This window comes from Martes martes (assembly GCF_963455335.1).
Source record: "Martes martes genome assembly, chromosome: 1".
Classification (NCBI taxonomy): Eukaryota; Metazoa; Chordata; class Mammalia; order Carnivora; family Mustelidae; genus Martes; species Martes martes.
The window spans coordinates 4,026,838-4,046,630 of NC_137888.1; the positions used below are offsets into that span (position 1 = coordinate 4,026,838).

At 56.5% G+C, this 19,793-nt stretch overlaps 1 protein-coding gene across 1 annotated transcript in view; it reads left to right on the forward strand.

Annotated features, from left to right (window-relative positions):
- Positions 1 to 4,980: 4,980 nt before the first annotated feature.
- Positions 4,981 to 19,793, forward strand: part of TMPRSS2 (transmembrane serine protease 2) — a gene marked incomplete at its 5' end in the record, with an annotated part of 30,976 nt that continues 16,163 nt past the window's right edge. Inside the window, 6 exon segments of the mRNA XM_080824569.1 lie at positions 4,981 to 5,063; positions 5,146 to 5,254; positions 6,660 to 6,740; positions 12,573 to 12,635; positions 14,234 to 14,456; positions 19,201 to 19,287. Coding sequence (XP_080680695.1) covers positions 4,981 to 5,063; positions 5,146 to 5,254; positions 6,660 to 6,740; positions 12,573 to 12,635; positions 14,234 to 14,456; positions 19,201 to 19,287 — 646 coding nt within the window.

Below are 19,793 nucleotides of genomic sequence, written 5' to 3' on the forward strand. Positions count from 1 at the left end.
TCCTAGGAACTAACGTGGAAGATCATCTGGCCAATTATTTGGTGTATGCATCTATTTAAGTCCATTAATAAAGTCTGCTCCCTGTGTTGATGAGGGAGCAGAAGCCTAGGTGAGGACAAGGCAGACCCCCCCCCCGCCCCCACAGGATGTATGTGCCATTCCTCAGGCAATCCCGGCTGCCCTAAAACTAAGGGAAGGAAAAACAAATAGTTAACTTAATAGAGATCACAATCCTGCAAGACAGGAGTCACCCTCAGTCTACAAAAGTCTCAGCAATTTGCAAGAACAAAGCATTTCTATCAATAACCTAGCTTCCAGAAGGAAACGTAGATACAACTAAATGTCCTTGTCACACACAGCCGGTGGAAAGAGGCTTGAGTTGGCCAGAGGGTAACGTTCCTCCCGGAAGCTCCCAGCTATCTTAATGTTAATGCTTTGCTTGAGGGAAAAACAACCTTCACTTGACAATGGCAAGGCCTCCAGCCTCCGGAGTCTTCTTTAACATATGAAAATCCTTTGGAAACCTTCCTTCTCCTCACCTCCCCCAACTCCCAAGGATACAGTCAGCCTCGGCTCACCACCTGGGTGCAGCCGCTCTTTCTGCCCACGGGTCCTGTCCCTGCGCCTTAATAAAAATCACCTTTTTGCACCAGAGACGTCTTAAGAATTCTTTTTTGGTCGTCGGCTCTGGACCTCACGCCAGTGAACCTCACCTGTATTCCCAAACCCCATCAGTGTTGTTATCGTCTGTTTTTTCACTGATGTTTATTTCTTTGCCTGACCTTTGCTGGCCAAGAGAGAAGGCGGTGAATTTGTAAAGATCTTGTAATTCTATAAATGTTTCCTTCAGACATTTTGGGAAGCTGTTGTTAGGTGTACGCAAGCTCACGATGGCTATATTTTCTAGGCATTTTGTCATTATCATGGGCTCTCCTTATTCTCAATAAAACCTTTTTATTCTCAGGTCCATTTGGTCCATTACTAATGTAGCCAAACCAGCTCGTTTTAAATATGGCTAATGAACAGCATAGCGTACGACTGTCTTAAAAAAATGACGCAATCTGATAATCTATATTTTTTAACCCTGTTCATAGTACCTGGACGGTTTAGCCCAACTGAGAGCATCTGCACGCATGATGGCTGAGGTACGTTGCACACACGTGTCCGTGTGCATTTTGTGTTTTCTTCTTACCCGGCTCTTCTGGGTTGAGTGTTACTCCCCTTCCCCGTCAGCCTTCTCGGCTTCACTTTGTTCGGCTTCACTGGGTTCTTTTCCACTTACTCCATTTTTTTCTTCTTTGGGGTTGGACGTAATCAACATATACTCTATTTCTCATTCTTTATTTTTTTAAAGGTTTTCTTTCTTTCTTTGAGAGAGAGTGCGTGTGTGAAAGAGCGTGTGTGTGTGAGAGAGAGAGAGCAAGAGCTGGGTGGGGGGAGTAGAGGGCAGAGGCAGAGGGAGAAGCAGACTCCCCCACTGAGCAGGGAGCCGACGTGGGGCTCGATCCCAGGACCCTGAGATCACGACCTGAGCTGAAGGCAGATGCTTAACAGACTGCTTAACCCAGGCGCCCCTCTGCTAAGTTATCTTTAAAAACCCTGGCTTCTAGGGGTGTCTGGGTGGCACAGTCGGTCAAGTGCCTGGCTCTTGGCTTTGGCTGCGGTCCTGATCTCCGGGTCATGAGATCCAGCTCCATATCGGGCTCTGGGCCTGCCACTAGGATTCCTTCTTCCCTTCCCCAGATACATACTTCTACTTCACTCTTGTGGCTGAGGATTTCCCAAGTTTTCCTGCAAATTCTGCCGTAATTATTCACAAAAGAAGTCGCAAGCGGGCTTCACTTCAGAGCCGGTGTGACTGACGCAGCTGTTCGATGACAGCCGGAGGAACTCAGTTTCTAGTTTTCTCGACGCGGTCTGTTTTGATGGAGGAGCCTTCGTTACCCGGAGCTAGCTTCGTGCTGATGGGAAGACGGTGATGGGAAGACGATTCCTGAGCACAAGGAAGTGGGGCTCTGCAGCTCCTTTAGAAGAGTGAGAAAACCCCCAGACCTCCTCCCCGAAGCCCCACATCTCCCTGGCCAGAAGCGGGCTGTGTGTTCACCCCTGAAGCGGGAATCCTGGAAGGGGATGAGGTGCAGCCCGTGGCGCCCGAGACTGGGCACACGCCCACCCCTCGCTCGGAGGTCCCGCAGGCTACGCAGCCCGATCGCAGGCTCAGGGAGCTGCGCACAGGCCGGCAAAACCTTCGTGAAGCCTCCGAGAGAAGGAGAAGCGCGTGTTGAGAGAGCCACCCGCAGAAGAGGCCGACTATAGAAACACACACGTCACCTGGTGTGAAGGTGGACATTAGGGGGTTGGTGCCACCATCGGGTCACTGGTAGACAGTTCCAGACACACAGTCCTGATGAGGGAACAGAAGGCGGGCTGAACACAGAGCGGAAGCTGACACCTTGTAACCTACCCCGCCCCCCCTCCAGGGTGGGCCCTGTGCGACATTCCTCCTTGAACCTCCCAACTAGCCTAATGTTAATGCCTTGCTAGAGGGGAAAAGACAGCCTTAACTTGACAAGTCAAGGGCTCTGTATCTGGAGATACGAAAGTTCTTTTGAAACCTCCCTTTTTCCTTACCTTCACCTTCCAACTTGCAGGGCTAAAACAGGCCACGCCTCATGATCCCCATGAAGCTCTTTCTGCCCTCGGGTCCTGTCCTCGTGCTTTAATAAACCACCGTTTTGCATCACAGATGTCTCAAGAATTCTTTCTTGGTGGTCAGCTCTGGACCTCACTTATTCTAAACCTTCATCAGTCCCACGCGACCTGGGTGCTGTACGCGTCCTGGAACATTTTACCTGGGCCGTCTGGACACCTGTGAAATAGGAAAGATGGGTGGGTCCCCGGGATATTTGGGATCGTCCCCTTTATGGATCTAAGGGTGGGACCCAATGCACAGGGTGGGAGAGAAGATTTTACCGGGAGAGTCCAGGTGGCAGGCCAAGGAGGCATGCGACTCGGAATGAATTCAGCTTTCGTCCTCTCCCACTTCTGGAGGACCAGGAAAAGCCATGCCTTTTGGACTAAGGTTTATCCCACCCTTTCCTCGCCGCGTCCCTTGCCTGCGGCGTCGGAAGACCTCTCCCACTCGTGGGGCGTCGGGAGCCTGGGGGGGACTTGGGGGCCGCAGGCAAGGGAAGGCTGGCCTAGGCGGGCTGGAGGGTCGTCGGCGCTGGTGGCTGGGCCGGCTGTCCTCGCGCCCAGGCGCTCAGGGAGCAGCAGATCCTGGGGCTCACACGGGGACTCAATCAGGGCTCCCCAGAATCCCCTTCCTTAATCCAAATTCGAAGCGCCCACAACCAGAGCGGTCCTGGGGACGAGGGGAGGGAGACACTCTCCTCCCGGCCCCACACTGCCCGCCGGGGATGGGTGGGGGAACGAAGCCCCCTTCGCGGGATTCCCCCCGGCCGGCCGGGGCCAGGAGCGCTTCCCGGGCTTCCCCTGGGGGAAACTCCTCCTCCCGCACCCGCCCGGACCCGCCCCTCCCGGGGCCGCGCACCGGCGCGCCCCCTCCCCCTGCCGGAGGTGACCCGGGACCGCGTTTAGGGGTGTCACCCTGGGCAGTCGGACACCGCCTCCCGGGATTTAAGCGAGCACCGGGGAGCGTCGGGGACTCCGCGCCGGGCCGAGGAAGACGAGCGAGGCGGAGGAGGCGGAGGCGGAAGGGCGAGGGGCGGAGAGCGCCCGGCCGGGGAGCCCCGCCGGTAAGTCGCGCGCGCGGCCGGTTCTCCGTGAGTCTGGGGTGCGGGTCCCGGGCGCAAAAGGAAGGATCTGGGCGCCGGAAGACAAGGCAAGCGCCGCCCGCGCTGGGTGGCAGCGACTGGACGGGAGGCCAGGTGTAAGCGGCGCGAGCGCAGCAGGTGCGTCCTTCCACCCGCGGGACTCTCCGGGCCGGGCCGGGCAAAGGGCCCTCGGTGGGGCTGGAGGCTGTGACCCTCCTGGGATCCCTCGGTGCGCCTTTCGGAGGCCCCCCGGCCACCGCGTTGGCTGCGCGCGGCCCGGGCACCTTTTGCTCCGAGTCTCTGGCTCGTTGGCCGGAGTAGAGGGTGCCTCGGGGTCGGCCCCTCAGCCACAGTCGGCTCCCGGACCACCTGCGTTCTGCGGCCCGGAGCTGGGGAGCAGGGGTGCGCCTTTTCTTTGAGGGGACAAGGAGGACAGAGAGTTGTCTATCCGTTTCTTTGTTTCGGGAAAATCTCTGCAGCCCCGAGTGTTACCTGAACTCCTGCTGCTGCTTGGTTCCCTCCCGAGGTCGGGAGAAACTGGAAACTCGCTGAGATTCCGGGAGCGATACGGCCGGGGCGGCGGGGACGGCGGGGACGGCGGGGAAAGGCTCCCGGGTGGGCCCCCTGGCGAGGCCCGAACGGCTCGGCGGTCCCGGGGAGGAACTGTCGGCAGCCAGACCCCGGCGGCGGCGATCCGAGCGAGGCCGCCCGAGCACCGGGGTCCGCAGGAGCCCGGCGGGGAGGAGCGGTCCTGGCCCCCGGCACGCGCTCCCTGCCGGGGCCAAGGCCGGCCCCTGGGCGCTTCCGTCCAACGCACGCCGTCCAGCGGGACTCGGACGGTGGCCGCGCGGCGGAGCGCACCAGCCTGGCAGTGGATGTCTTGGGCGGCGACCCCACGGGCCTTGGGGAAGAATCGCTTTATGGCCCCAGAGTTCTTCCGTCCCCACCCCAGAGGGCGCTTGGGTGTCCAGAGCCCTGAGGGCACAGCGCAGTGGCCCAGAATTGAGCGAAGCCCCAGTCCCCTTTCCAACGCACAGGCGGCAGGCCTGGTCAGGAGGAATCCTAATGGCTCGCTCCCCGAGGTCCACCTGGCGGGCTGGTCACCCAGGGCTCAGCCCTGAGACTGTACCCTCCTCCATTCCAATCGAGCAGTGGCCCCGGGACTGAGATAGGGGCGCACAGGGGGTCCCTGATCCTTGCCGTCATGGCAGCTGTGGAGGGGTCCCCGGAATCATGGAAAATTCCACAGGCTGCCAAGCGGAGTTCCAAGGTGTTTAGGAAACCCAAGTGAGAGGAGGCTTGTTGACTTAGCCTGGGAGGTCGGGGAAGGTTCTCCAGGAAGTGAGGCTGGCACCAACCTCCCCTGCAGGTGGGTGGCCCGGCCACTGGGAATGTGGGCAGAGCTCACCCAGGCCCAGGAACCTGGGGGCGCAGGGACCCACAGAGCCCAGGCTCCCACGATGCCCCTGCTGAGCGAGGTGAGGGGATCTGTTGGACCACGTGATGGGGGGCCCCCCAAGTCACTGGGGGGTGGCTTCCGTCTTCCCAGCTTTCCCAGAGGGGAGGCTGGCCCTCTTCCCACAGGGCAGCGGACCTTACACGAGGTTGGGGTTCCCAGAAAGGCAAGGACACCACCAAGGAAATGTATGCTAAGCTCCCCAGTTGGGGGAGCCCCTCAGTGGAGGGCTTGTGCCTGGAAAACGGTCATTCAGCACTTTCCTCTCTGTTTTTGTTGTTGTTGTTTTTAAATACCAATGGGTGGGCCACAGGGGCTTTGCGCTTCAGCGTTCCCAGAGTCAGCCTCCCAGAGTCAGCCTCCCAGAGTCAGCCTCCTCCGAGCAAGGCCTCGCTGTTTGTTGCCAGAACCCTGCAGTGGGCTCAGCGCTGGGGCTTCGAGCCCTTGGCTGCTCTGCCCCGGGCTCCGCCGCCAGAACTGCAGGAGAAAATGTAGCCACGTTGATATTAAAATAACAGCAAATGTGGACGCGGCACTTTCTTCCAGTCAGGTGTCACTCCAGACTCTTTAATAACGTCCTTCTCTTCACCGGGAGTCAACGGAGAGGCAACACGCTGGCCCAGGGTCCTGGAGCCCGTGGGAGGCCACTGGGGATGAAGCCTGGCCATCCGGCTCCTTAGGGCTCTGGCCCGTCCTGTGACTGCCTCTTCCTCCTGGAGACTGATGTGTCCCGGGTACCAGGGTGGAGGCCCGGGGAGCTGAGAACCAGGCCCAAGGAAGCCCCAGGAGGCCTGTGCTTGCTGGCCGGCCCGGCCGGCTCCCCCTGCCCACGGCCGCACCTGGGCTCTGTGCTGGAGCTTCCAGACCGAGCCGGGCAGGAGTGTCTGGGACTCCTCAGTGGGGCAGTGCCGAGGGCTGAGCTCCCTGGCTAATGGGGTGATGGGAGACAAGATTCGGGTCAAAACGTGCGGTGGACAGGGCGCCCCGGCCACACGCGGGCCTCCCAGGAAGTGAGCACCAGGAGTCCAGGCTGCTGGCCCTCGATCATTCCCCACCCAAACCCGCGGTGGGACACCCGGGAGAGCCTTGTGATCGTATGGGGTCGCCGCGTCAGACTGACAGTGGAGCTCAGTTCTCTGTTCTTCTAAGTCCTCCAGAAAAATCACAGGTTTGGGAGGCCCGGGAGTCAAGTCCAAGCCTTGATAATGGGAGTAGGAAACGGAAAGGAGATTGATTCGGTCAATTTGGGGGCCAGTCCGTTTTGGTTACTTAAGCTGGCTTGCTGCCGGGGAGCGTGAGGGGGTCTGGAGAGGCACCGGGTCTGCCCTCTTTCCCACCTCTGTTCTGTTCTGGATCTCCTGGGGTCATCCTGCTTCCCACAGCTGTGGAGCCTTTCCTGCTCTTCCTTGCGCCCTCCCCCTTTCCAGGGCACCCGCACGGACCTCCTGACGTTGGGTCTGCCCCAGGACAAGTTGGTGGTTTCTGGGGTTGGGGTGAAGGGGCATCACGTGAGTCCCATCCTGGCTTGGTAGTGGGGACCCTAACGGCCGTCTCAGGGAACCCTGGCTTGCGAGCCTCCAGGGTAGTCGGCCTGGTTGTGGAGGAGGAGGACTTGTAGGCTCTGTGCATTGACCATCCTGGCCCCAGCCACATGCAGAAGTGTCACAGTGAGCCTTAGGGGCATCAAGGGAGAAAGGCAGACACTGATTTTCTGGTGGGGATGTGGGCAGTGACTTAGATTGTGAACAGGGAAGAGGGAAGGTGTTTTGAAGATGCGCTTGTAGGGGCGGCTGGTGGCTCAGTTGGTGAAGCGCCTGAGCCTTCGGCTCAGCTCGTGATCCTGGGGTCCTGGGATGGAGCCCCACATCGGGCTCCCTGCTGAGCGGGGCGTCTGCTGCTCCCTTTCCCTCTGCCTCCCACCCCCACTCCTGTTGTCTCTGTCACACTCTCTTTCTCTCATATCAATTAATAAGATCTTAAGAAAACAAAAAAACAGAAAGACAGACAGGTTTGTAGAGGTGAGCGCGGGAGGAGGAGGGTAGGGCTGGCTCTGGGTGAAAACTCCAGGCATTTTGTTGGCGTGGACGGAGCTCGGCTGGGAGGCTTCACCGGCCCGAGCGTGCAGGGGGCTGAGCGAGCAGAGATAGGACAAGAAAGCACAGAAGTTTGAAGGGCACCGAGGGTCGGCAGGAGCCACGGCTGAAGTCTGGGAATTCTGGAAGTTTCTGGAAGGGCAGAGTTAACAGGAGGACCGAGGGGACCCGGGAAGAGGCCGTGGCATCAAGCGGACGGACGTTTGACAGAGAAACGTCTTCAAGTGAGAGAGGAGCTGGAAGGTCGAACAGGTTTTGGGCGGACTCGAGACCCAGCGCCAGTGTCCCCCACGGTCCTTGCTCCCCAAGGGGCACCACACCTGCTCATTTCAACCCTTGATCAGAACTCGGGACTCGGAGCCTGTGTCTAGGGATGTCGGGTTTGGAGCTCCTTCTGCGAGTGTCTGACCACAGGCAATGTAAGATCACCCTGCCTGGCCCCCAGCCAGAGCTCGGTTCTGTTCTAGAATATTCTGGGATAACATACGCGTGGATAGCCCACCTTCCATGTTGGATCAGATGGTTCACAGTTTGGAGAACACGGTTCTGTCCAAGGCAACTCGTCGATATTTAAACTTGCGTTGTTGGAAATGTGGTTTTCCCGGGTTGAGTCAAATCTGCCTTTCTGATGTGGCTGACCATTTGGGTCCTGCTTTCTTTCGTCCTCTGCCTCACACAGAATAAGCTAGATCTCTTTTGGACATAACCATTCCTCCGGTGCCAGCGGGTAAACTGTAGTTGCCGTCATGATGTTACTATCGTGTGTCCATCATGCGTCTTGGCCACTGCTGGAAACAGACACACTCTGTCCTCAAACAACCCTATTCATTGATTATCCCATTCCCTGGATGGGCTTGGGCGAGGTCTTTAACCCTTAGCCGTGGCCTTTGCATAGTCTCGGGACTCCTCCCTCCCGGAGGGACCTGGGCGCCTCTCCAGCCCGTGTCCCATTAAGTATGTTGTTCACCTGCGCCTGGGGGGTCACGCACGTCCTCACCTTGGCGGCTGCTTTCGTCCAGGGGCGCTTGCTCTCAAATTCTATCTTACTCATTTGGCCTCCGGAACTCAAAAAATATCAGAACACTCTTGTGAGCTACAAAGCTTAGCTTGGAGGAAAGCAAACGAGCAAAAAGGACCCGACCCAATTCCTGCCCTACAAAGTTTGCAGTCGCGCTAGGACAATGAGGCATTCTTAGAAACGGGGAAGATACTGGCCGTGCCTCTCCCAGGTGATGTCTCTGACTGTCTCTGTCTCTGTCTCTCTCGTTCCCGTGTGAATCACTGCGCAGGCCTCTGTCCGATTGTCTCATACTTGTCTGCGTGGAAGGGTCGCTTAGACCCACCACTGTCCCGTAACTGACATCTCACTGTGCTTTGCATCCGCGACAGGATATGAGAGCATCTTTTCGTATGATGTCATTTTGGGCCGTGGTTGAGACATAAGGGGCTTTCAGTGATCACTTGTTTATTGGCTAGGGAGTGTGTGATGGTGTTGCTTGCTTCAGAGTTTGAAGGAGGGGTGCGGGGGTCACGGGCGGTGGGGCCTCGTCATCCTGTCACACCCCGTCACACCCCCGGCGTCTTGAAGGCGCCCATTGGGGCTCTGCACAGCTGCAAATCCTTGAGTGGTCGTGTGCGGTGGGATCCGCGGGGATAAAGGTATAAGGAAGATCCTGGACCCCCACATGGGAGTCTGGATCTTTGAGATGGATCTTGTTTGCATCTGTTTGCTGGTTTTCAAAATACAGCAAATGCTTCCTGAGATCCCCAGAGAAAAGACTGGTGGTTGGAAACAGCTTCATCATGTCGTGGGGCACAGGCAGGATGTCACCGCACGGTCCTGCCCTGGCCGCGCAGGTGCTCGGGGATGACTCAGCTCTCCGAGAAGAGAGCCCGGAGTGACTGAAACTGTGTAGTGTTGTGTTGTGTGACTCAAGTGGGCCACTTTGTCGGTGCTGGTGTGGGAGCAGTGGAGGACGAGGAGGGACGAGGAACTTTGTCACACGTTTGCTCTCTCGCCACTTGTAGGAAGAGCCCTTTGTAATGGCTGACTCTCCGGAATCTGGGGCGGTCATCCGTGTCCTCTAAGTGACAGGAAAGAGCATTTGGGCGACGGCGTCGAGCTCTCAGATCTTGGCAGCCTTGTTCTGCTCAAAACCCGGTTGCAGAGACGGGCTTTACGGTGGGAATGCCCGCGGTGTGGTGTCTGTGTGTTTTGTATTGTGTGTTTTTTGGACGCACAACGTTATTTCGGTAAATGCCTGCTTTGAAAAGGAACCGGACCCGGTGTGGCTCCCGGGCCTGTCGGACGGCGGTGGTTCTCGCAAATCCGGTTCCAGAGGGAGGCACGTCCCGTTTCCTTGCTTCTCGGCCAGAGAAATTACAGGCAGCGCGACTCCCGTCTCCTGTTCCAAAGTCCGCGGGGGCCCATCTGGGCGCACTGGGTGTTTCTGGCTCTGAGGTTTTGTGGGCCGTGGGATCTCTGGACGAGATAGGATTATCCCGTGATTACTTCTGGGTCCTGTGGCTTTTACGGGACACTCTGTGGCCGTAGACGCCTGTGCCCCTTCCTTCCCCGGCTTCCTGGTCTCTCACTGTTAGGGATCGCGCATGAATAGGAAGCGCGGATTTCGAGCACCGACGGATCAGTCCTTTCAGAAGGCTCCTCAGCTGGGAACGTGGCCAGGGGATCGAATTCTCATTTCCTGAAACTTCACCCAAACCTAGAACTGGGGAGATAGTGCTGAGGTGTGGGCAGGATGCTTTGGAAAGGCACTTCAGGGACATGCTACGATTTTCTGCCCTGCGGGGACCAGTGTGGAGTGGGGGTACCGCCTTGATGGCTGTAAGGAGCAGACACGGGACAGGTGTATTAGTAGGTGAGGATCTTTTCTTTCCTTGTACCCAGAAGGGTGTTGACCTGTTATTTAAACTTAAAAAAAATCTCAAAGCTGTCAATATGAACTCATTCTTGCATTTTTTAAAATTTCTTGATTTTTTGGAAAAAGATTTTATTTCTTTATTTGACAGAAAGAGAGATGGCGAGAGGGAGTATAAGCAGGAGGAGTGGGAGAGGGGGAAGCAGGCCTCCCACTGAGCAGGGAGCCCAACGCAGGCTCGGTGCCAGGACCCTAAGATCATGACCTGAGCCGAAGGCAGACGCTTAACCCACTGAGCCACCCAGGCACCCTTCCCACCCTTTATTTTTAGTAAGTAGGCGCCACGCCCAAGGTAGAGCACACATTGGGCTTGAACTCATGACCCTGAGACCAAGACCTGAGCTGGATCGAGAGTCGGACGCTCAACAGACTGAGCCACCCAGGTGCCCCCTCATTCTTGTATTTTAGCTTTACGTGGAAAGTAGATAAATGACCAGATGCATTTTTATTACGGCTTATTCATTGGAGGTTTCCCAAGATTGAAAAGCCATGTTCACATTTTTATTTATACCAAGTTCATGTTTTTTGTTTGTTTTTAGTTTAACGAGTCCAGTAATAATTGTGCTGGGGGGTGGACAGGAGGCAGGAAGTGGCCCGGGTCCGGTTCTCCTGCATTTAGCTGCACCAGCGTTTCCGAGCTGGTGGACTTGGGACTTAGGGAGAAACACCAGATGCAAATCTGCAGACGGGCCAATGCCTCATTATCGGTCGCCTCCCCCTGCCCCTTCGAGGCGCCTCTGTCAGCGTTATGATCGGTTTCACCGAACAGAAGTGGCAGCAGCTCCCTCCATGGCCGTTCGGGGGGATACTCTTATCCCCTTCTGCAGGTGAGACCACTGAGGCACAGGGAACATTGACTGACGTGCCCCAGGTCACAGGTCCCAAAGATCATGGGCTTAACCACGGCACGGTGCCGCCTACTGATGTTTGAGTACTTCCCGTGCGCCGGGCACGTTTCAGCCGGCATGAAGCCCAGAGCTTTCTCATTGGGAACGTGGTCTTGGGATGGCGGGTTTGGAAGGCTCTTTCTTGAAGCGTTCTTTGGTCATTCCAACACAGCAGGGAGGGGCGGGGAGAAGCCCTTCACGTGCGCTCAGGAGGGAGAGCGTGATGCCCGAATGGAGGCTTCCGTGCTGATGGTTTTTCTAGAAATTACTGCCAACAGCTGCCAACAACAGAACCTTCTCTTCATCACCGCCAACCTTGGAAACTGTCAAAAGGGCTAGTTCTGAGGGGCACCTGGGTGGCTCAGTGGGTTAAGCCTCTGTCTTTGGCTCAGGTCATGGTCTCAGGATCCTGGGATCGAGCCCCGTATCGGGCTCTCTGCTCGGCGGGGAGCCTGCTTCCCCCTCTCTCTCTCTGCCTGCCTCTCTGCCTACTTGTGATCTGTCTGTCAAAATAATAAACTCTTTTAAAAAAAGGGCTAGCTCTGAAATGTTTTCTTTTATGGATTTGGGGTGGTACGTGAAGAAGTGGGTGCGTGCGGATGTGTTTTATGGAGTACTTTTCCCATGTGTTTATTAGGAAGTGGGAGGTTCCGTGTGGCTTATTCAGGAAGGCAGGTGTGGCCTCCCTCTGGTACTAAGCTCCGGGCCTCCTGCTCCATGGTGGGTGCCCACCCCTCCTCCCCGGGCACGGTCTGCAGGAGCGAGCGAGGGGGCGTCCCAGGGCCTGCTGTGGCTCACCGGACCCCCTCCTTAAATCCTCGCCCGATTGGGACCGTGCCCACCTCCACATCCATTTGTGACTCGGATCCAGAGAGGTGCGGGCACCGGCTGCTCGTCGCGCGTGTGTCCCGTGGGGAAGAGGCTGGCGAAGGTGACGGCCAAGGTGAACCGGAGCACTGCCCCTTGCCCAGGAGAGAGCTGACCCTCACCTAGAACACCTTCTAGTTCTTTCTCCGTGTGTCTCCTAAAAACAACCAGCATCGAAATAACACAGTCTTATCGTTCTTTCTTCTAGGTCATCTTGAACGTCCGAAATCTTTGCCATTGCCCGATGCTGCTGATAAAACCAGGATGGCTTTGAACTCAGTAAGTGGTTAATCATTACCTTCCCAGACTTTTCCCTTGTTCCATTATTTCCGCCGTTACTTTCTGAAGTGCGTGCCGGGCTGCATTTTAAGAGCTGGCCGCAGGGAATGGGTGCGCTCGGGGGACGCGGGTCAGGGCGCTGTCTCCACTGGAGGGGTGGGGGCGGGTCAGGGTGCAGACACACAGCAGCTGCCCCCGCGGAGAGCGCCCCAAGCTGTCGGGTGGGTGTGGGGTGTGTGCACTGCTCACTGGCCCCTTCTCTTCCTGCCCCGCAGGTGAGTTTCAGGGTGAGCGGTGGGGACAGCCAGGGGCAGGTGGGCGCTGGGAGGGAAGAACGGGTACGTGAGGCATCACCGGCCAGCGGACCCCCCCTGTGCCGCCCTGCGTCCCAGGAAACTGAAGGAGGCCGTGATGGAAATCGCATTGGGCTGACTGTCCCTCTCCCTGGACGCCCCCCACCCCGGCGCCCGAAACGACTCTGGAGACAGACGCGGCATCCTCGCTCCCCGTTGTCTCTCACTAGTTCACCTTCTGCCCGGGACGCGCGCACACAGGCCAGACCTGTGGTCAATAACCAGCGTCTGCCGCATCTTGTGTCTGGAAAATAGCCCTCCTGCTTTTCCCTCTTCAGCAGCTGCTGGGTTTTATTTTCACTGGATCCATTTTAAATTTCATATCCCCTGCCAGGGCTTCGCCGGGACAGCCCGCTGTGCCTGCCGCGACCTTCCTGGTGGGACAGCGTGTTCTTAGATGCTTCCGATAGAGACCAAACCCATGTGCTACCTTTTTTTTTTGGCCTTTGGTGCCCCTTTTAGATGAGAGATTACACTGTTCCTCTTTCTGTCCACTGCTCCGGTTCAGAGTTACAGTCTTTGGACTTGAAGGAGAGCGTGGGTGAGCTATTAAGTGGAAGTTAACTCTGGCTCATTCCTGTATAGTCTCGCTGCCCTGGAGGCCCCGCTTAAAATCAAGCGTGGCGTTGCCTCGGCTCAGAACACCGGTCCCGTCTGAGCCCACGGTCAACAAGAAGCAGGGGGAGAAATGAATGAGTGGGAAGAAGTGTGAAGGGCTCTCAGATGGGGGGAGCCCATGTGGCCTCCCCGTGTGGCCCTGCCAGTGGACGATTAAGGAGGGCAGAAGCAGGGGACACGCAGGCTGGCCAGCTGGGGTCCTGCGGGGGCAGCCAGAGGAGGCAGGGTTTGAGTGGATAGAGGGCAAGGAGAGGGACATTCCAAGGACATGGGTGGGGACGGCATAAAATAAAATGTGCGTCTGGGGCAGCACCTTCCACGCCCTGTGCTCAGAGACCCAGTGGCTCCCCGCAGAGGTGTGGTGCCTTGGGAGAAAGTTCATCACAGCGGGATGGCATTCAGACTCTTTAAATGTCCCTCAGTAAATGGTGACAAGTGTCCTAAGGAAGGAGGAAGTAGAAAAGGAATGTTCAGAATAACGTGCAGGATGACCGTTTTGGTAAATTTCTTACCCTCTGTCACTCAGTGTTCCTCTCTGCAAAATGGGTCCACGAGTCATAGCTGCACTGTCGTGGGGGGTGTTGTCCAGTTTCCAGGAGGCCAGGAGTGTGAACGCCTGGCTATCACTGCCCTCGTTGTAATCTCCAGCTCAGGGTTTGGGTGTGGACTCCTGCCCCGGCTTCTACACATTTTTTCTTTACCTTTTTTTTTTTTCACTCAATCTCAGTGTTGACCGTTTCCTTTCTCTTTATTTAAAAAAAAAAATGATCCGTAAACAAGCAAATACAAAAACTGTTGACAGTGAATCGAAAGTTCTGGTTAGTTCTTCGTTCAGGTGAGTCCAGCGTTCGACCCGACGAGAATCGCAGCAGGTTTTCAGCTCCTTGTCCGAGCACCATGGACGCGAGCCCAGCCTTGAGGATGACCAGGCGTTTATATCACTCACCTTTTCTTTCATGGTTTAGGGGTCACCGCCGGGAGTTGGACCTTACTACGAAAACCATGGATACCAGCCTGAAAGCCTGTATCCCGCGCAACCCGCCGCGGTCCCCGGCGCCTACCCGGCGTATCCAGCCCCGTACTACCCGCCCGCGGTGCCCCAGTACACCCCCAGGGTGCTGACGCATGCTTCGACACCTGCCGTCCACACGCAGCCTAAGTCCCCGTCGGGGACGGCGTGTACCGCAAGTAGGACCCTTTTTTGCATTTCATTCCTACAACGGAACCAGCGTTGGGGGCCATCTTCCCCGGGGGCTCTGTCGCCGACTGTCCTCCCTCTGCTGGGGCTGGTCCTTCGCCCTTCCCCTCTCCCTCGCTGTCACAACTGTCACTGCCCCTCTCGCCTCCTGCCCAGGGCCCTCGGAGAGCTGCCAGGCTGCAGAGCCCTTCCTTTACTTTCCTTAACTCTCCTGGCCCAGCTTGGCCCGTCCCACCCAGGGTGATCTCCCAAGCCGGGCCTCTCTGCCCTCTTCCTGCCTCCGCGGCTTGTCCATGCGTCCCCCCGAATGCAGGGTAAGCTCCGATGCGGGAACCCCCTACCCACCCTTTCTCTGGTGCGGTTCCCTGGATACAGCAGGTCGCGCTGAAGATGCGCGAGGGCTTCAGGCTCGGTGAATGAAGTGGCTGGTGTGGTTGGCCCACGGGAGGTTGTCTGGGCGTTAAGGGTCTCGTGGGCAGAGCAGAGCGGGCGTAGAGCAGGGTGAGGGCTCCGAGGACGGAATCCTTTCAATGCCACATGCTTCTCTCTAATTCTTGTTCATCTCTTTCCTTCCCGCAGCCCTCCAGCTTTTTTTTTTTCCTAAAGATTTTATTTATATAAGAGAGAGAGCACAAGCGAGGGGTGGCGGGCAGGGATGGAGAAGCAGATCCCCGCTGAGCAGAGAGCCCCACGTGGGGCTCAATCCCAGGACCCCGGGATCACGATCTGAGCCACCCAGGCGCCCTGCCCCTCCCAGCTTTTAGTGCGGGTCAGTGGAGTGTTGAGAACTGCCCGGTGGACTGGTACAGCCGCCAGCCAGTACAGCCGGTAGGAGTATTAGTGGCTAAACCAGCAATGTTTTTGCTGATGGAGTTTTCTTTATTTGGCGAGCATGCATGTGCCCAGGGTGTGCGTAAGGAGGAACAGTAACGCGAACTTGCACGTGCCCCCAGCACATCCTAAAGAATAGAAGCGAGTCCTTAACACCCGTGCTGTGGGAAGCCCCGGCGTGCCCCTCCCCAGACCCCAGCAGCCCTTCACCAGCGCTGTCGCCTGTCATCCTGCCCCAGGCGGGGCTCTGCGTCCCTCACTCTTTGAAAACGGCTCTTGGTCCTTCCTTCTCCCTGTCAGCCTGTTCATTCCCTCATCTCCTTCCCCTCAGTCTCCCTCTTCCGCAGTCACCCCTTTCCTGTGCGGTTCCCGCTTTCCCTCCTCCACCCGTCCCTCTCTCGTCAAGGAAATCCCCCTCTGTGCGCCGATGTCCCTCTGGTGGCAGTTGGGGGTGCTGGGACCAGTGATCTGGGAACTCGGCGATGCTAGAGATCCCTTGTTTGCTATAACCGGGGAGAGGCTGGCGTGGCACTTGCTGGGTGGGTGCCGGGGGCCCTGGGGACACCTGTGGTGCACAGCATGGCATCCCAGACCTGAAACCACCTGGCCAAGATGTCCGAGGTGCCGAGCTCCAGGAGCCCTGCTCTGAGGTCACCATGGGGTTTGGCAGGAAGACCCACAGAGGTATACTTGTCTCCCCCAGGAAAGAGGGCTTTTGTTAGAAACCAAGGGTCCCCTGTTGAGATTAGACGTTCGGAGTTGGAGTTCATACTGGTCAGTGTCCAGCGCAGGCAGACAAGACGAGCCCACTTGCGTGACACCGACGTCACCATCCTGGTGATGGCAAGCACGGGATGGAAGTCTGTCAGTGCCTTACCCGTGACTTCATAAGGGAGGAACACAAGCCTGCACGTATGGTTCTGTATTATCAAACCACCCTTTGAACTCAAAAATTACTTAGTGAGTTTATCTTGCTGCTTTTTAAATTTTATTTTTAAAAGATTTTATCTAATCAGATACAGAGAGAGCGAGCGCAGGCAGGGAGAGCAGCAGGCAGAGGCAGGGGGAGAAGCAGGCCCCCCGCTGAGCAGAGAGCCCGACACGGGGCTCGATCCTGGGACGCTGGGATCATGACCTGAGCCGAAGGCAGATGCTTAACCAACTGAGCCACCCAGGCATTTTGAAAACCTTTTTATTGACTTGCATAGAGACATGCACATTTTATAAGTTTAATGTTTGGCCTTGGACATATTTTTCTAAATTAGTAGACTATTTTTTAGAGCAGTTTCTGGCTTACAGGAAATTGAGTGCTGGATTCCCATATACCCCTTCTTTCACCAGGTTTTTCCCATCATCTTGCCTTAGCGCTGCCACGCTTGTTGCAATCGATGTTGATACATTGTTACTAACTAAAGTCCACTGTTTTATAAGGATCATGCCTCTTTTGTTGTATATTTTGTAGCTTTTGACCAAAGTATAATGGCACCTCCATCATTACAGTAAAATATGTAATAGTTCCAGCGCCCTCAAAATGCCCCATGCTCCGCCCATCCAGCCCCCCTGTGGTTCCCCCAGCTGTTGGCAACCACTGATCTCTGTCTCTGTAGTTTTGCTTTTCTTTCCAGAATGCCGTGCGTTTGAGATCGTGCAGTATCTAGCCTTGTCAGAGCCTCGAGAGTGTTTTGCGCATTACTTAGTAGCGCAAATCCAGAGGAACCCGTCAGGAGTGCAGGGGCCGGGCCGTCTGGGGCCTCCCGGTTGTCGGTTTGCACCAGCAACCGTCCTAAAGGCTTCACGCTGAGTCCCCGTGCTCACACACCCTCAGGTCTGGGTTTCGGAGCACTGAAGGTCCGGAGTCTGATGCGGATGGTTGGCCCTGGTCATGTTAGGGCTGAGTCAACGAGAGACGGACTCGATGGTGACGACGGTACATGCGTAGTCTGTTGTCATTAAATGCAACGGTGTTGCGTTCGCCCATTGGCCCCAAGTCAAGTCTGGGCTGACTAGACAACTGATTGCAAAGTGCCCGTCCTCAAAAGGTAGCCTCGGGGGTTCCCCCTGCCTATGTGCTCCCTGTGAGAGCTGGGCAGATCGCTGTCTGCTCAGTGAGACGTGCAGAAGACAATTTACTAGCTCTTGGCTCACCGCAGGCGTTATCTTATCCTAGATAAATACCCCGGTCAGTCTATCTAGGATCAAAGAACAGGAAAGCCCCCCGAAAGGAAGAAATCCTCCTTGGCTAATGAATCACGTTGGGCATCTGGAACGTCCCCTGTAGAGTTTCCTCTGCCACTCCGCCCTGCCCCGCCCAGCCCTGAGTTCTGATAACGTGGTTCGGTGGCACGTGGCTTTCTCCAGACCAGTGGCCTCTGCCTCCCCCGTGAACCTGTGAGGACTGCAAATCTACGCCTCCCCTTCCCCAGCGGACTCTTGAGTTCCTGGTGATGAGGGCCAGGAAACAGGTTAGCGGGCGCCACGGGCGATTCCTAAGCTTGGCTGCTAGGGTTTGAGAACGTGGCGACAGGACGAGAGCCGTGGCTTTGAGCCCCGCTGGATGGGTCTGCCCTAGTCCAACAGACTCCAGAGGCGCAGATGGGTGCAGGGGCTGCCTGGCCTCCCCCACACTCCGGGACACCGACCTGGGTGTCCTCCTGTAAACTGAGGGGGTGGGAGGGTCTGTGAATGCCTTCTCCGCTCCCTCCCCTCTGCCTCTCCACTGCCTCCTCTGAGGAATGCGGCCGCTGGGCGCGCTGGGTGTGGTGTGTCTGACCCTTGATAATCGCTTTTGGCTTTGACCAACAGTGACCTGTGGGTTTGTTTTGACTGGAGAGCACTGGGGACCGTCTCCAAATGACTTCATTCTTGGCTGGGATGTGAGCCCAGTGCTCCTGCCTCAAACCAAAGAGTGGACGGATGTCCGCGGTCCCCCGTGGAACGTTCCACAGGGACGGGAACCTTCTATTTCTGCCGTGTCCAGAGAGGCAGCCCCCGGCCTCCTATAGCTGTTGAACATTTGAATTTACATAACTACGGATGAATAAGTATTTCATAAATGTCACCAGAAGTATTTGAGGCACAAACGGCCCCACGTGGCTAGTGCCTGCCGACGGGACACGGGGCTCCGCGGCAGCCCTTCCCTAAACTGTCTCGGGTTGGGACGATTTATTCTGCCTTGAGCACTGTTGCCAGGGAGGTGATCTTTTGGGGACATTGCTATTGTTTTCCTATGCTTGTCATCACCGAAATAAGGTATTTTCCCTCTTTTAGGCAATTTTTTTAAAGACTTTATTTATTTATTTGACAGACAGAGACCACAAGTAGGCAGAGAGGCAGGCAGAGAGAGAAGGGGAAGCAGGCTCCCTGCTGAGCAGAGAGCCAGACATGGGACTCGATCCCAGGACGCTGAGATCATGACCTGAGCCGAAGGCAGAGGCTTTAACCCACTGAGCCACCCAGGTGCCCCTCTTTTAGGCAATTTTTTACATGAATCATTTATTGGACTATTCTAAGACCATAACTTTTCATTTTTTTAAGACTTATTTCTTTACTTGAGAGAGAGCGTGGTGGGGAGGCCAGCGCAGGGCTCGATCTCACGACCCTGAGATCATGACCTGAGCTGAAAGCAGGAGTCGGACGCTTCACCGACCACGCCACCCATGCACCCCACAAAGCCATACTTTTTAAAAACTTACCATAAGTCAAGGTTACTTCATATCATGGCTTCTCCTGTGGGAGAGGTAAGATCTCCCCAGACACGTTCTTAAAATTTTAAGTCTCATTTTTAAGTGTATGAGAAATTACTGCTTAATGTGCCATCCTCTTTTTTAAAAGTAGCGGGTAAGATTTGAGAGTGGAACTTAAAGAAACTTTGTGACTCCGTCCTGTGCTCTCCCCCTTCCCCAGAGGCCAAGAAGGCGCTGTGCATCACCGTCTCCCTGGGGGCCGTCCTGGCGGGAGCCGCCGTGACCGCGGTTTTGCTCTGGAAGTTCAGTAAGTGTCGGAGGGGAACCAAGCCTTTGCGGGGTGCCTGCTCTCGTGGGTGGCCCACCAGCCTTCCTGAAGTGTCTTTGCCCCCAACCAGCTGTCTTCTCTTTCTTCTCTTTGGTGATGAGGACACATGAGTAACCATTGTCATCCGACCGCATTGTCTGGGTTGTCCTGAGTCACTTTCATGTTTCCCGCTGGTCTGTGGGCTGATAGGCACTGACCCACTCTGACTGTATCCGGTGCTTTGGGCACTAGGCATCGCCCAGCACTGGGGAGCACAGACTCCCGGCCTCGGGATTCAGCCACACCTGCCCCTGAATCTCGGTGGCCGCATCACCGACTACGTGCTGGGCGTGACTATCCTGTGCCACCTTGTGACCCGCGGCCCGGCCTTTTCTGTCAGCCCTGGGTGGTGCAGACTCACGGCTTGGGTGGAGCACAGAGGTCACCTGTGTGTGGCAGAGAGGACACGGGGTGCTGTCCAAGTCCAAGGCCACGGCCCCTCCCAC